The sequence below is a fragment of the Aotus nancymaae genome, unplaced genomic scaffold (genome assembly GCF_030222135.1).
Source record: "Aotus nancymaae isolate 86718 unplaced genomic scaffold, 86718_ANA_hifiasm-v0.15.2.pri h1tg000032l_0, whole genome shotgun sequence".
NCBI lineage: Eukaryota > Metazoa > Chordata > Mammalia > Primates > Aotidae > Aotus > Aotus nancymaae.
The window spans coordinates 10,761,723-10,776,734 of NW_026988445.1; the positions used below are offsets into that span (position 1 = coordinate 10,761,723).

At 35.1% G+C, this 15,012-nt stretch overlaps 1 protein-coding gene across 9 annotated transcripts in view; it reads left to right on the forward strand.

Moving 5' to 3' along the window:
* DISP1 (dispatched RND transporter family member 1) overlaps nt 1–15,012 on the forward strand; it is a 164,873-nt gene that overhangs the window by 11,091 nt on the left and 138,770 nt on the right. For 3 of the 9 annotated variants that reach the window (XM_064383541.1, XM_064383537.1, XM_064383539.1), the window contains 2 exons: nt 1,202–1,257; nt 9,880–9,975. The exons of 4 other annotated variants lie outside the window; for them this stretch is intronic. Coding sequence is in view for 4 of the 5 variants with exons in the window: in XM_064383537.1 (XP_064239607.1) it covers nt 9,936–9,975 (40 nt within the window). In the remaining variant the exon portion in view is untranslated. The remainder of the gene's footprint in view (nt 1–1,201; nt 1,258–9,879; nt 9,976–15,012) is intronic. 2 more of the 9 variants (XM_064383536.1, XM_064383538.1) reach the window with 2 other exon arrangements.

Genomic DNA, 15,012 nt, shown 5'->3' on the forward strand with positions numbered 1-15,012 from the left:
ATGGGGTTTCACCATGTTGGCCAGGCTGGTCTCAAAGTCCTGGCCTCAAGCTGTCTGCAGGCTTCAGCCTCCCAAAATGCTGGGATTGTAGGCATGAGCCACCACTGTGCCCAGCTAAATAACCTGTATCTCTAATACATTGTTATCCCAGCCTCCTCACCCCCTCAGCAGTTAAACTATGTGTGGTCATATTGAATTGCTGTGCTTATCAAATAGTTGATTTGTTTGTTTGTTTGTTTGTTTGTTTGTTTTTGAGACTGGGTCTTGGTCTGTCGCCCAGGCTGGAGTGCAGTGGTGAGATCATAGCCCACTATAGCCTTGACTTCCTGGGCTTAGGCAATCCTCCTGCCTTACCCTCTCAAGTAGCTGGGACTGTAGGTGTGTGTCACCACACATGGCTAATTTAAAAATTGTTTTGTAGAGACAGAGGTCTTGTTTCATTGCCTACATCAGTCTCAAACTCCTGGGCTCAAGCTGTCCTCCCGCCTTGGCCTCCCAAAGTGTTGAGATTACAGGCTTGAGCCACCATGCCCAGGCTGGGTTTTTCTTCTTACTACGGTTGATTATTCCTCATGGTTGCCCCTCAAGATCACTTCAGCAGTGGTATATTATAGAAATATTCCATTAGTCCTTTAAGAGGACTAATTGAGCTCTGGGCTCAATTGCACAGATTAGTAGTCTCCTATACTTTCATACTTTGTTGTTGTTTGAGACAGGGTCTTACTCTGTCACCTGGGCTGGAGTTCAGTGGCATGATTACTGCTCATTGCAGCCTCAACCTCTTGGGCTCAAGTGATCCCCCACCTCAGCCTCCCAAAGTGCTGGTATTATAGGCGTGAGCCACTGAACCTGGCCTATACTTTAAGAATTTTTTTAATGATTTGTGATTGTTTGGTATTGGCCTTTAGGTTACTATATCTGCTGAATGCTGTGTGATGGGCATTGAGATTATCTACTCCTATGAGGGAACTACTAACTGAAATATAATATCTTTAACCATTGAATTTGGACAATCTGACTTCAGAGTTTTAGCTCTTAACTCCTTTACTATAAAGCTGATGCCTCCTGTTTTATAAATAATACAGCCTCTATTTAAGATTTCTACGTATAACATTCCCCCGTGTCATTTTCTATTAGAGTGTGTGTATATATGCAAGGTTTTCCATTTCTATTCTAATAAAACTTTCATCTTTACTTTTAGTGGTTGCCAGTTGGTTTCTTGCAAGACATTTTCTGCTTTCAGCATTTTTATTTCAGGTAAAAGGATTGTGTTACCTTGATGACTTTTTGGCATATATGCTCTAAAGTTAGTCCTCTGTACCGGTAGAGACAAATAGTTAAAGCATGTACAGTATTTCTTTTGGATTATATTATAATTTGGGGGACAAATTTGCCATTTGAAGTTTGTCTTAGATACATAATTTTTATTCTGTAAATTTACAGATGGTGGAATTCTGGAAATATCCTGTGTTGAAGAGAAAAATTCCACTCAGAATTTAAAATTGGCCTTGGAGAATTATAAAAAGGGGTAGGGGAATGGATCATCCATATGTGGGTTATTGAATTAAATTTTTCACATTTTTTTGTTCTTAGAGTCAACTTTTATAACACTGTTACTGGGAATACTTGACTTACTCAGCTTTTACTGAACACTTTAATTTTGGGAGTACAATTTCTAAACTCATGAAATAATCTTCATGCAACAAGATGTTATTTTATCAAATTTTGATTACATGCTCATTCTTAACTTTGACAGATTTTAATTAATAGAGGTGAGTTATATATCTTTAAGTTTATATAATTAATAATCATTCTTTTATTTCTAGATCTGGGTTCAGGGGTAGTTAGCTATCTAATAAAGCAGCAACTGGGTTTTATATGCATTGTTAATTTTGGCATTTTGGTGTGGAAGGAGCATTTGTGTTAGATTTAACTTATTCTTGTGAAAATCTAAACATATTTAAGCATAGTTTAGGAATAATAAACTTGAGGTACTACATATAATTTGATTTAGAAGCTTTTTAATCCTAAATAAGGAAGGAATACATAGAAAGTCAAGGAAAATTCTGTGTAATAGTTGTGATATTCAGGATGAAAATAGTGTGATCCAGCAGCTTAAAACAATGACCTCCTCACTAGTTGAGCATACTTCAGTGTCATGAAATGAGGAGAATGGGAAGAGGTGTCTGTGCATCTTTGTTTTAGGACTGTATTGCATGTTAACTCAAATACTAGACTAAAAAGTGTATATTATTATTCCTTTTATAAAGATGAGGAAACTGAAATTTTAAAAGTAGGTTACTTGTCTGTGGTTAGAAGAAATACATGCAGAATTGTGATTTGAGCCCAGAATGTCTGACTCTAAAACCTAAATTGTTTCTACCATATCATATACTTCTTGTTATCTTTTGTTTGATTTTTTACTCCATTTCCCCCACTTTGAACTGTGTTGAAAGTTTTCTATTCTATTTCTTTTTTTCTCTGTGGTTACCACAGAAATGTTAATATGCATACTTAACAAAGTCTAAATGTAAATGCAATTTTTATCCTTATCCTGAACCTCCTTCTAACAAGAACTATTTTTTATCAGATATTATAGTTTTGGGATTTGATCTTTCAGCCCCAGAAATAACACAGTGTTTAGATTTACCCATATGCATTTAGCCTTTTTTTCCCCTGACCATTCCTTCATGTGTATCGGTTGTAAGATGAATTGTTGGTTATAAGATGAATTGTTTTTTAATTTACCCCCCTCAGGAACTTTATGTGAGAGGGTCTTTGCTCAGGCTCTCCATTTTGTGTAGGCCCTCAAGTTTCGCTGCCTATTACCCTGTTTTCTGTAGCTCCCCTCCCACATCAGGTTCATTCCACCAGGGCTATGTAGATTCCCCAGGGGCACTAACTCACCTCTCTAGACTTGTATTTTTTAAAAAATTATTTCTGCCCTTGGAACATTTCTCTTACTTTATTGTTGGCTCTTCCATACGTTAAAAAAAATTTTTTAAGCACTTAATACAACATTTTTAGGTGATCTCCAGCCATGGGGCTGCATTGCCAGAAATAAAAGTCCAGATTGTCATTGTGCTAGATGGGAGTATTTTGTATTGAACCTGTGGGGTGGGGGAATTGGGAGAGGATTTTTTAAAAATGTATTTTAAAATAAATTCCTAGTAACTGATAAAACTCATTCATTTAGAGTCATAAGAAATAAACTGTTTGATGAAGAAGCAAAAGATGACTTCCAAAAGCACTTTTGAAAACTCCCCTTACTGAAGGTTTATATTGACTGCCCTCTTGAGGAAGAAGATAATCTGAGAACAGATTTTTAATGTGACATTAAGTATTGTCTTCCCTTGCCCTTGTACCTTTTTCTAAGATAAACAAAAACCAAAGATTACCTGCTCTGTGCATGAGATGCCATGTTGTAAAGTTTAGGTCGCAGATGCTCTATGAAAATTTATAACATTAAGGCTGAAATTACCATGAAAATGCCAAAACATATTTGTTTTGGAATTTTACAAAATTTATTCTTAGGACTTAGCTTCTTAACGGGTATCAATAGTTTTCAAAGAGATAGTAACCTTACTTCATCAGTTTTCTTTGAATGGGTTTTGTTTTTTTGTTTTTTTTTTGAGATGAAGTCTCACTCTGTTGCCCAGGCTGGAGTTTGGTGACTTGATCTCAGCTCAGTGCAAGCTCTGCCTCCCAGGTTCAAACGATTCTCCTGCCTCCTGAGTAGCTGGGATTACAGGTGTGCACTACCATGCCTAGCTAATTTTTTTGTATTTTTAATAGAGATGGGAGTCTCACCATTTTGGCCAGCCTGATCTTGAACTTCTGACCTTAGGTGATCTGCTCACCTGGGCCTCCCAAAGTGCTAGGATTACAGTCATGAGCCATTGCGCCAGGCCTGAGTGGGGTTTTTAGTTTGTTTCTAGAAACATCTTGGGCCTAAAAATAGTTCTTCCTTTTTTATAAAAAATAATTTGTACAAGAGAGAGTTTTTTTTTCATGTGTGTTTTAATTCATTTGTAAGTGAAGAAATCATTATACATTATTAAAAGTGGTGCCTGTACTATTTTTTTCTTTCTCTTCATTCAGCAATAAATATTAGGAGAGCATTCAGAAATAGAAAATAACTACGTGTGTATGTGTGTGTGTGTGTATATATATATATATATATATTTAAGACAGTGTCTTGCTCTGTTGTCTAGACTGAAGACTGAAGTGCAGTGGCACAATCTTGGCCCACTGCAACCTTCACCTCCTGGGTTCAAGCTATTCTCCTGGCTCAGTCTCCCAACTAGCTGGGACTACAGGTGCCTACCACTGTGCCCAGCTAATTTTTCTATTTTTAGTAGAGACAGGGTTTCACCATGTTGGCCAAACTGGTCTTGAACTCCTGACCTCAGGTAGCCCACCAACCTTGGCCTCCCAAAGTGCTGGTATTACAGGTGTGAGCCATAGTGCCCAGCCAAGAAATAGAAAATAACTTTAGAGCAGTATTTTCTATATTCTATATTTTTAAAATATGCTCTTATATGAATACCTACATAGGATATATGTGTTTTGCTTTGCTTACCTGATAAACACTGTTTAAAATAATATTTTAATTGAAAAGATGCTTAACCCACATTTTTTAATGGGTTAAGTTTAATGTTTTGAGGGATTTTTTTTTAGCAGGTGGTATTGATTTAGTGTTTTTGGAAATAATTTTGTTAGCACTGATAGAAACAATGAGGATTTGAAAGGAAACAATTGCTTGCTTTGTAAGTGGTGATGTTCAGTAATGACTAAGTACATTCATTTGCACAGCCAGTATAAACTCCAGATGATGTTTTCCCTGACTTTTCCTTAAGTGGGTCATGTGATTTGGTGTTTATCATTGACTTGAATATCTTCAAGTTTTACAAACCACATAACTTGACCATGAAATCAAGCAGCTCTTTCAAAGAACTCTTTGAAAGTAGATTTTATTTTTATTTTTGGGGTCATTTCAATGAAAAGAAGATTGTGCAGTTTATGTATGGATTTTGGAACTTTTTCCCCTTCCTTTCCTTCTTTTTATTTCCTCTTTCTTTCCTCCCTTCTTTCTTCCTTCTGTCCTTCCTTCCACCTTCTTGGTTTTTTTTTGAAACATCATGTCACCCAGGCTGGAGTGCAGTGGTGTGATCTCGGCTCCCTGCAGCCTCCACCTGCCAGGTTCAAGCGACTCTCCTTCCTCAGCCTCTCGATTAGCTGGGACTATAGGCGTGTGTCACCATGCCCAGCTAATTTTTTGTATTTTTAGTAGAGACAGGGTTTAGCCATGTTGGCCAGGCTGGTCTCAAACTCCTGACCTCAAGTGATCCACCCGCCTTGGCCTCCCAAAGTGCTGAAATTACAGGCGTGAGCCACTGTGCTTGGCTCCTTCCACCCCAATGGAGAGATTTCTATAGTACTTTTTGGTTAGTCTTCCCAACACAGTCTCTGCCATTAGCAGTTCGCTTTTAGCTGAGGCTGATAGGCCATTTATTTATTTCGTAAAATCATTTAGTGTGATTGGTATTTGGTGGCTGTCTTTCAGAGATGACAGTGACTTAAGTGTTGGTGAGATTGTGACTGCTGCATTTATTTAGAGCTGGTCTCTTTTTGTTTTAGGGATAATGGGAAAGGAGCCTAGTCCCCAAAGAATTGTATCTAAATTTGTGAAGAAACTACCTAAATTGTTATGGTGGCACATGTGACTGATGGATCTTTTGGAATTGAATGCTTGGAATGTTTTAAATATATGATTACTATTAAAATTGTTCCTGGGTTCTTTCTTCTGCAGGATATGTGTATGTATTAGTTGTACAGAACCGTTAATATGCTGACCTTTGTGCAAATGTAAAACACTTCTTTAATGGTTCTTGTAAAAATTGGGTTCTATCAATATTGAGAATTTCAGCATTATTATCTGATAAGAGCTACTACCCTGTTTTAACTATTGCATAGTTTGGCATTATATGTATGCACACATACATATATGGAATCATAGATTAGAAAATGGTACATAAAAAATGAGGAGATTATTTCAGAGGCAGTACGTTTATTTTTGGATAAGTATATCTTAAATTCAGTAAATTAAATATATAATAAACGCCTATGATGTATAAGGAACTATGTTTCATGCTAGGTAGATTTAGAAATAGCTGTAAGTTTTTATTTCTTATAGAATAAGGAACTGTGCATAAAGACTCTACAGCTTGGAATTGTTGAATTTAATAAGCTTTATACTAGGTTTTTGTCATTACTTTTAATGGTAAAAACTGCAGTTATTTTGCACCAACCCAATAGTAGTTCATATGAAAGACATCATCACAAGACAAAGAGATTAGAGAAAACTTTATACTTAATGACTTGGGGCTGGGACTTACAGAGGATTTGTAGAGGCGTAGAGGTGTAGGGGACAAAGTACCCAGTACAGGAAGAGTGAGACAGGATGGGAAGTTGCAGCATGTGTTTGAGGGACCAGTTTGGTTATAGTATATGGGATGCATTTAGAGAGTAGGGGAAGATAAGATTGGGGCTAGGACATATAGGACCTTGAATATCATTTTGAGAAAACTCTAAAGTTTGTGAAACAGGTGATTGATCATTATTCATTTGGTAACCAATTGAGTATCAGTTGTGTGCCAGGTACCAATTAGGCAGAAAAGTAGAGTGGGTAAGAATCACTTAGCAGCCCGGTGCGGTGGCTCACGTCTGTAATCCTAGCACTTTGAGAGGCTGAGGTGGGTGGATCACTTGAGGTCAGGAGTTCTAGACCAGCCTGGCCAACATGGTAAAACCCCGTCTCTACTGAAATTTCAAAAAAAAAAAAAAAAAAAAAAAAAAAAAGTAGGCACCTGTAATCCCAGCTACTTGGGAGGCTGAGGCAGGAGAATCAGTTGAATCCGGGAGGTGGAGATTGCAGTAAGCCAAGATCACACTACTGTACTGCAGCCTGGGGGACAGAGTGAGACTCCGTGTGGAAAAAAAAAAAAAATCACAGGCCCTGTGGCAACTAAGCTTCCAAGTTTAAGTCCCGATTTACTACTTGTTGGCTTAATAACCTTGTGTAAGTTTTTTAACTCTCTCCGACAGGTCTATGTCTGTAATGATAAATTTATCAAATCATCAAGTCATTAATTTTTATAAAAATTTCTAATGCTAAGGTATAAGAAATTTTTATAATAACATTGAGTTTTGGTTACTGATCATAAGAGATAGAGAACTATTTTATCATTAATATAAAAAACTTTAGTATTTCACATAGAAGTTTTTTAGTTGAAACCTTTTAAAATGCAGGATTACTTCAGCTAATTTGACTTCTTTTGGATATTGTTGAATTTAATTTTAAGTCAAATTTAAAATTAAAATGAAGGCTGGGCATGGTGGCTCACACCTGTAATCCCAGCACTTTGGGAGGCTGAGGCAGGCGGATCACCTGAGGTCAGTCAGGAGTTTGAGACCAGCCTGACCAACATGGTGAAACCCCAGCTCTACTAAAAATACAAAAATATCAGCTGGGCCGGCATGGTGACTCCTGCCTGTAGTCCCAGTTACTTGGGAGGCTGAGACACGAGACTCTCTTGAACCTGGGAGGTGGAAGTTGTAGTGAGTCGAGATCTCACCTCTGCACTCCAGCTTGGGTGACAGAGTGAGACTCCGTCTCAAAAAAGAAAAAGAGAAAATAAATGTAAGTCAAATTAGACTATACATTTCAAATTTAAATTTAAATAAATTGAAAATTAAAATCCAAATGCACCTTAAAAATTACAATCCAAACAATCTTGTACCCTTCTCTTCAGCTGGAGGAGGGAATTGAGGCAATGGGGTTTCTGTGTTTGGGTAGATGTTTATTTGTTGTCGCTACTGATGTTTTAATCAGAAAAGAAGTTTAGAAATGCATACTGAGTAGTCAGAATTATAGCTTCCACAGTCTGTAATAGACAGATTGGGATAGATCTCTGATTGTCTTTGAGAATAGACTTTTAACAAAGTAATAAGAGTTGAGAAAAGTCACAAGTATAACCTCACAGGAGTTCATATCAGTGTAGCAAAAGTGGTGGGTATTAAGTAGGTTCTTCTGCACACTCTACTTTTTGTTTAAAGACATTTCTGTGGGTTCTGATCAGTGGTATTTAGTGGTATTAAATGTTTGTATGCCCCACAACCACCCTCTAGAACCCTACATATTTATTACTATAAACTAATTTTTGAGCTCTCATACTGTTGAATAATTTAGTTATATATTCAAACTGCATGGCAAGACTTGCTGTGGAGAGTATAGGAAATGATGTTTGGCTTGAGGAGAAGGGAGTAGGAAAGGCCTGGTGCTGTGCCTTGTTCTTTAGAATTGAGATCCGTTTAATTGCTTTCCTCATATGACCATTGCTTTGCCATGACTGTGTAAAACTATGATATGATGTATGGGTTACGAGGTGTTCACTTCAGATGTTAGGCACTGAGCTCTAATTAACTTGACAGAAGCCAGGTTCATTTTTATGCAGAGACTATTAGTATAGTAGATTTGGAGCTAGAAGACCTAGGCATGAACCTTGGCTCTTTCTCTTATTATTTGTGTCATACTGAGAAAGAAATGTAGGTATTCTTAATCTATTTTCTTATTAGTAAAGAGAGAATAGTAATTTCTGTTATAGCTTGTTACAAGGTTGTTGCAATAAAGCTTAAATGAGATGCCAAGAAAGCATTTTATAAAATTCTGAAGAGCTATTTAAATGCCCAGTGTCCTTGGTACAGTCTTAAGTATCATTTGGAGCAACTACAACACTAAGGCACAGATTTTAAGTTGTAAGCTCTGTGAGTACAAGACTTTGTCTATTGTGTACTACTGTATCTGCAGCATCTCATAGAATGGTATTTACTTATTTATTTCTAAGTTTCAAAACTTTAAAACATTTTTCTTCTGCTTACCCCCATTCCTTAGAAGTTTGGTGATTCTTTTTCATCTTAAAAAAAAAATAAAAAAGGTATAAGCAGAGCATAGCACCCTGTCCTGTCCTGTAGTTGGATAGATAAAGCTAACTCTTTGTGGTCTGGTTCCTAAAAGTAAAGAGGGAGGGAGGTTACAATGGGATTCTCTTTTAGTTGTATTTCTGCCACATATAAAAAGAAACAAGATAATAGATGGGACCCTGAAAGGAAAAATATTTCAGTAAAATTTGGACAGATAGGGAGGAATTTAGGAATAGCAGTTGAATGGAGAAGCCAGAATAGGAGTTCGGGTTGGGTCCAGGGAAAGATGATCTAGACCATAAAAGAGTACACAAGGTCCTACTACTGAGACATTCAGTCATAGCAAGGTAGGGCACACTAAGCTTATACATGAAAATTCAGACTGCTTTAAAAAGTAGTACCCTGTTTATATTTTTATGTATGTAAATCAGCATTCCTGTGGTGATAGATGATAGATAAGATTATATTTTCAGATAGTATCCCTATAATTCTTTTTAGTAGATTAAATATACCTTTCAAATTAGTTTTCCTGATAGTGAATTATTTGATTCATCCAGGCTCTGTTACACATGAGCTGTGAGACATTGGGCAAGTTACCCAACTTATGTGACTCTGTTTTTTTCTAAGCTGTAAAGAAGAGTAATACTTACCTTTTAGAGTTGTCGTTAGGATGCAAAATAATGCATGTGAAGTACCTAGTGCAGCACCAAGTGCACAGTAGGGATTCAGTTAATGGTGGGTATTTTTATTTTTTGATCTAGGCTTAATATATAATTATTTGTATATAATTTGACAGTAAGTACCATTGATAGGATATGAACATTCCAAATGTTGTTGGTCTTGTGGAATTCAGTGTTTGTTTTTAGACTAAATATATATTATGTTTTCCTTTTTTAGATTTCTGAGAGAGCAGACATCATCTTATTTCTTTTGAATTATATTTAGTAACTCGAATGTCATGTACCAAGCTGTCAGAGCAGCTTCATTTAAAAGGTAATTTCAAATTTTGAAAGGGCCATTTACTCTTTAATTTTAATTGGATTATATTTGTATACTTGACATAATTAATGGTTCTCTTACACTAAATTTGATTCATTCAGACTAGAAGACAACCCTATTATATCATATAATAGGGTTATATGAGGTAATAACAGTTAATTTTCCGATCTTGATGATTGGTAATACTTTGGTAATACAGTTGATTTTCCAATCTTGATGAGCACTACTGTGCTATGTGATATGGACAATATGCACTATTATATCATATTCACTCTGTATTGAGGTTTTCTTTTTCTTTTTTTAAAAAAGTCTTTGGTAATACAGTTGATTTTCCAATCTTGATGAACACTACTATGCTATATGATATAGACACAGTGAATAATTACATTAGTCTAATAAGTATGCTGTGTGATATGGACAATGTGAATAATTTGTTCTTTAGAAATATTTAAATTTTTTTACCAAATGATTTTAAATGTATTTTGTATAAAAGCAAAATAGCAGGTTGCATTTGGAATCATCTCAGTGGGGAGTTTGTTTCAGAGTAGGAAGGAGATAAACTGGAAGGAAGTTGTGTGCAATGATGAATTCTTATACTACTTTTAGGCAACCTTGGCATTTACTTAAACATTAGTTCAACAGACTTTCTAGATCTCTATTTTGTATTTAAGATAGTAGTAGCAAATAGAGCTTGAAGTGGAATATGAATAATTTTGACTTTTGAGATAGGAGGAATAAATTGTTTCATTTTCTGAGGGCACACTTGGTACCAGAATCTTTTAGTTACCACGAAATGAAGGTAAACATAATTGGGGTAAAAAAAAAAACCCAGGCTTAAATTCTTTTGCTCTCATGATGTTTGTAAGTGAGCATGCTAGGTTTTAGAGACATACAGAGAAACTACTGTGACTGTGAAGGTTTCTTCCTGTAGCTTTATGTTAGTCCAAATATAACATTACTTGATGAATTCTCAGTAAATGTACAGAAGTAGTCATGTGTGACCAAACTTTAATGTCCGCTTGGAACTAGTGCTTTCTTATCGTTTGGAAGAAAAAATTATTTTAAACCATTTAACATCTGGGAATGACTATAATTATGACAGGACGAACTTTATTTTCACTAGAAGATAGAACAGGGTAGTGAAAAGAGCACTGGAATGAAAATCAGGAACCTAGGCTCTCTACTTGCCCTTTTTTTCAGTAACTGGCTGTGGGACCTTAAACAACTTATTTAATCTCTGAGTTTTAGATGCTCTTTGTGTAAAATGAGAGAGTTAGAATTAAATATCAAGGTCCCTTCCACCTAAGAAGGACGATTTGTAATAAAACAAATAGTATTAAGGAGGACACCCAAGACTGGTTAGAATCATCCAGTTGAACAAGAAATTAAAAAATATATATATATATAATCTTGCTCAATCATCCAGTTGAGCAGAAAGTAAAAAAGAATATATATGTATACACACACACGTATATATATTCATATATTCATTAATATATATACGTGTGTGTATATACATATATATTCTTTTTATATATATACATATATATTCTTTTTATATATATGTGTGTATATATAGTGTGTATATATATATAGTGTGTATATACATATATATGGTGTGTATATACATATATATTCTTTTTTAATTATATATATATATATATAGTTACTCAGCAATAGTATGGGATCCAAAGATAGAAGATGGAGTTGAATCCTGGCTTAATCATTACTGGCTATGTGGCCTTAGGCAAGTAACCCTGATTTTCAATTTTCTTATCTTTAATAGGGATTATACTACCTACCTATGACAGAGACTGCCAAATACACTCCAGTAGCCATTCTGCTTTTCTTCTTTTCAGAAATAAAATTTCTAGTCCTGTCTGAAGTTTAAGCTAACCCGTGACTACCCAAGTCTAACTGTATTTCCCAGGTAGATGCTGGTAGATTGGGCCCAATAAGTTTGGGCCATTGAGATGTGAAAGGAAGAGGTGTGGGCAACTTTTTGTCATCTTCTTAAAGAAAAAGCCATTTGTCCTGGATGTCCTCTTTTCTTTCTTTGGCTGGGAAATGACAAGAATTAAAGCAGCAGCCTTGGAGCCAGAGATGGATGCCAAATGATGAAGACGGCAGAACTGACTGGCTTGTCTGGGTTCCCTGGAGCAGAGCTGTCTCTCCCTTCCCTAGGTTATCCACTTACTCTTGCACTGTTATGTGAGAGAGAAATAAATTTCTATCTTATTTAAGCCCTTGGTTTTTTTGTATTTATTTGTTACAGCTGATTAGTCTACCTAGTGGCCTAAACAAAACACTACCTTAAAGAGTTGTGAATACTAGAGATTATAAATTGCCCAGTTTAACAGGTGGCACATTAAATATCACTCTATCAGTATTATCTACCATTTGTTAAATATTTACTTTCCATCATTGTGGATGGGGTGCAATGCCAAATGTAATGATCATCAAATAGTCTCTATTATCAGCGTTTACACATTTGTTTCCTAAAATTCCGTCATATCAGCTGTTCTTACCAGGCTTTAATAGACCCCATGTGTTGAGGTTCTCTTAATTTCCTTTTTGCTTTCTTTGTTTCTTTTTATTCCTTTGTGATACAAGAAAGCATGGTAGCATCACCTCATTTTATAGGAATGGGGAGATCAGGTTGAAGGTTAAGTGGCTTGTGTAAGGAGTGAAAGAAACAAGACTTTCAAGTGTAGCTTAGAAAACAGGAGTTTGGTATTTTTATGGGAAAAAAATAATGTCTAATTTAGCAGACTTTCTGAATTAAGCTTTTTGTGCTTGATTGTACACTTAAGTATTAAATCTTTCAAGTATTATCTATATCAGTACTGACTAATCTGCCTTTAGTTATATGATAGATAGCTGATCCAGCCTTTCCTTTTAAGAAAATCCTTCATGTATTAGACCATTAGAACAAATTCTAACATTTGGTGTTCATTAGTGTTGTAACCGAAACAAAAACATTTTAATGGTTAATCCCTGAGTATTTTGAAGTTAGTGTAATTTTGCTGGAAAGGTATTTAAGCTTTAGTATCAATTACAAATAGGCCACGATCCAATTTTCAAAGCTGTTTCTAAGTGAGACACTGAGTTTTTCTGAATGCAAAAAATGCATTATGCAGCATTGTGCCATGTGACAAGGAAACAGAATGGAACAATTACAATGAGATTTGTATTGATAATTGTACTTCTGTGTGAGTAGTATAAGATACTGTGAAGCAAAGTGAGGTTTGGAGTAACTCCCCAGCGTCTTCAACAATTGCTTCAATTTAGTTGTAGACCATAAAGAGGTATTTTCAATATAAAAAAGGACAGAAATTGCTAGGCAACAATTAAAACTTCAAATTCAACAGTTAGGGTTTAGCCAATTGACTTTAATAAAATGGAATGCTTTAATTTTTGGACTCTAAATTTCAGGAAAATTGCTAATTATCATTTATCTATTAAGGTAAAATAACTTTTTGTTATGTAGTGTTGAAAAGGTCAAATCTCCACTTAACATACTAGGTTGGTGCAAACGTAATTGTGTTCTTTGCCATTGCTAGTTTTTGGCAGTGCTAAAGAGTTTAGCAAAAATGATTTTTCTTCTAAAGAATATTCAGATAAATTCACTTTGCTCTTGGTAAATGCTGAAGAAAGGCACAGTGAAGTATTGTAAGTGCATTCAAAATGGATTCTTCAGTTCATTTGTCACCCTAAAGCAAAAAAAGAAGTGGAAGACAATTATTAGATGGATAGTAAATATAATCTAATGATTTATATGTTGTTTTGACATTTAACCATAGATACTATTGCTTTAAAAGACTCTTTAAAATAAATCTTAGCATATTTTTTATTCAAAGTTGTTTTGAGTTAGGTACTTTTTCCATGTAAGAGACAAAAATTTCAGAAATATTAGATCTATTTCAACAAGTGCTTTGGAAACACTATGTAGATTTGCAATGCAGTTTACATTAGCACAATAAATATTTCTTAATCCTGTGCTTTATGAGTTTCTGGATATTTGAGCAATATGTTTAGGTCATTTTGAATTATTTTTATTCTGATTGTGAACTGATTTGTTTACGTGTAGGTATTGTGTGTTTTGGCTCTATCTGTACTTCAACAGGACAGCTTACTTAATATCACCTCTATCACAAGATAATTTACTTTTTTCCCCCTCTATGATAACTTTTTGGGTAGAAATTTATTTTGGAGTTTAATTTTTGGAAATATATTAGTCACTTGACATACTTTAATATTCAAAATAATTCACAGTGAATCTGGATTTTTTAGTGACTAGTTAATGTCCTTGGCAGACGTTTTTGTTTTGATGAAGTTCATTTTATCAGTTGTTTTTCTTGCAAGGCTTGTGCTTTTTGTGTGCTATAAAAATCTTTGCCCAGCTTAAGGTCTTGAAGGTTTCTTTCTAGATTTTCTTCTGGAAATTTTATAGTTTTTAGCTTTTTCATTTATGTCTATAATCCATTTTGAGTTAATTTTTATGTATGTTGACTATGGATTTTATCTGTGTTTTGAAAATGTTTGTACAGAAAGACAACTTTAGTGACAGTGTGGAGGTTCCAATGAAAAGAGTAAAAAGACAGGGAATATGAGTTGATAATGACTAGAAGTAGGATAGCAGTTCTGCATATCAAAAAAGCAGGGAAGAGGAGAGTTTTGATGGCATTTTAGAGACAGAATGAATTGGATGGGGAGGGAGCATGGAGGTAGAAGTAAAGATGAGTCTAAGGCTTATGGTTCCACCAGAACTGGAATACAGGACAAAGGGAAGTTTTTTAATTCTCCATTGTGATGAATGGAGTTCTGTTTTCAAACTCTTGAGTTTATGTAATAGCAGGACTTTCAGTCCTTGTCCACATGTATACATGTTGAGGAATAGCCAGGTTCTTAGTGAAAACATCTTTTCTTTAATTCACTATAACTAATTTTTTATGTTACTACAAAGTTTCCATTGTGTTAATTTTTGTAGCTTCTCAACAGTATTTATAGAGTGTAACTATTATATCTACT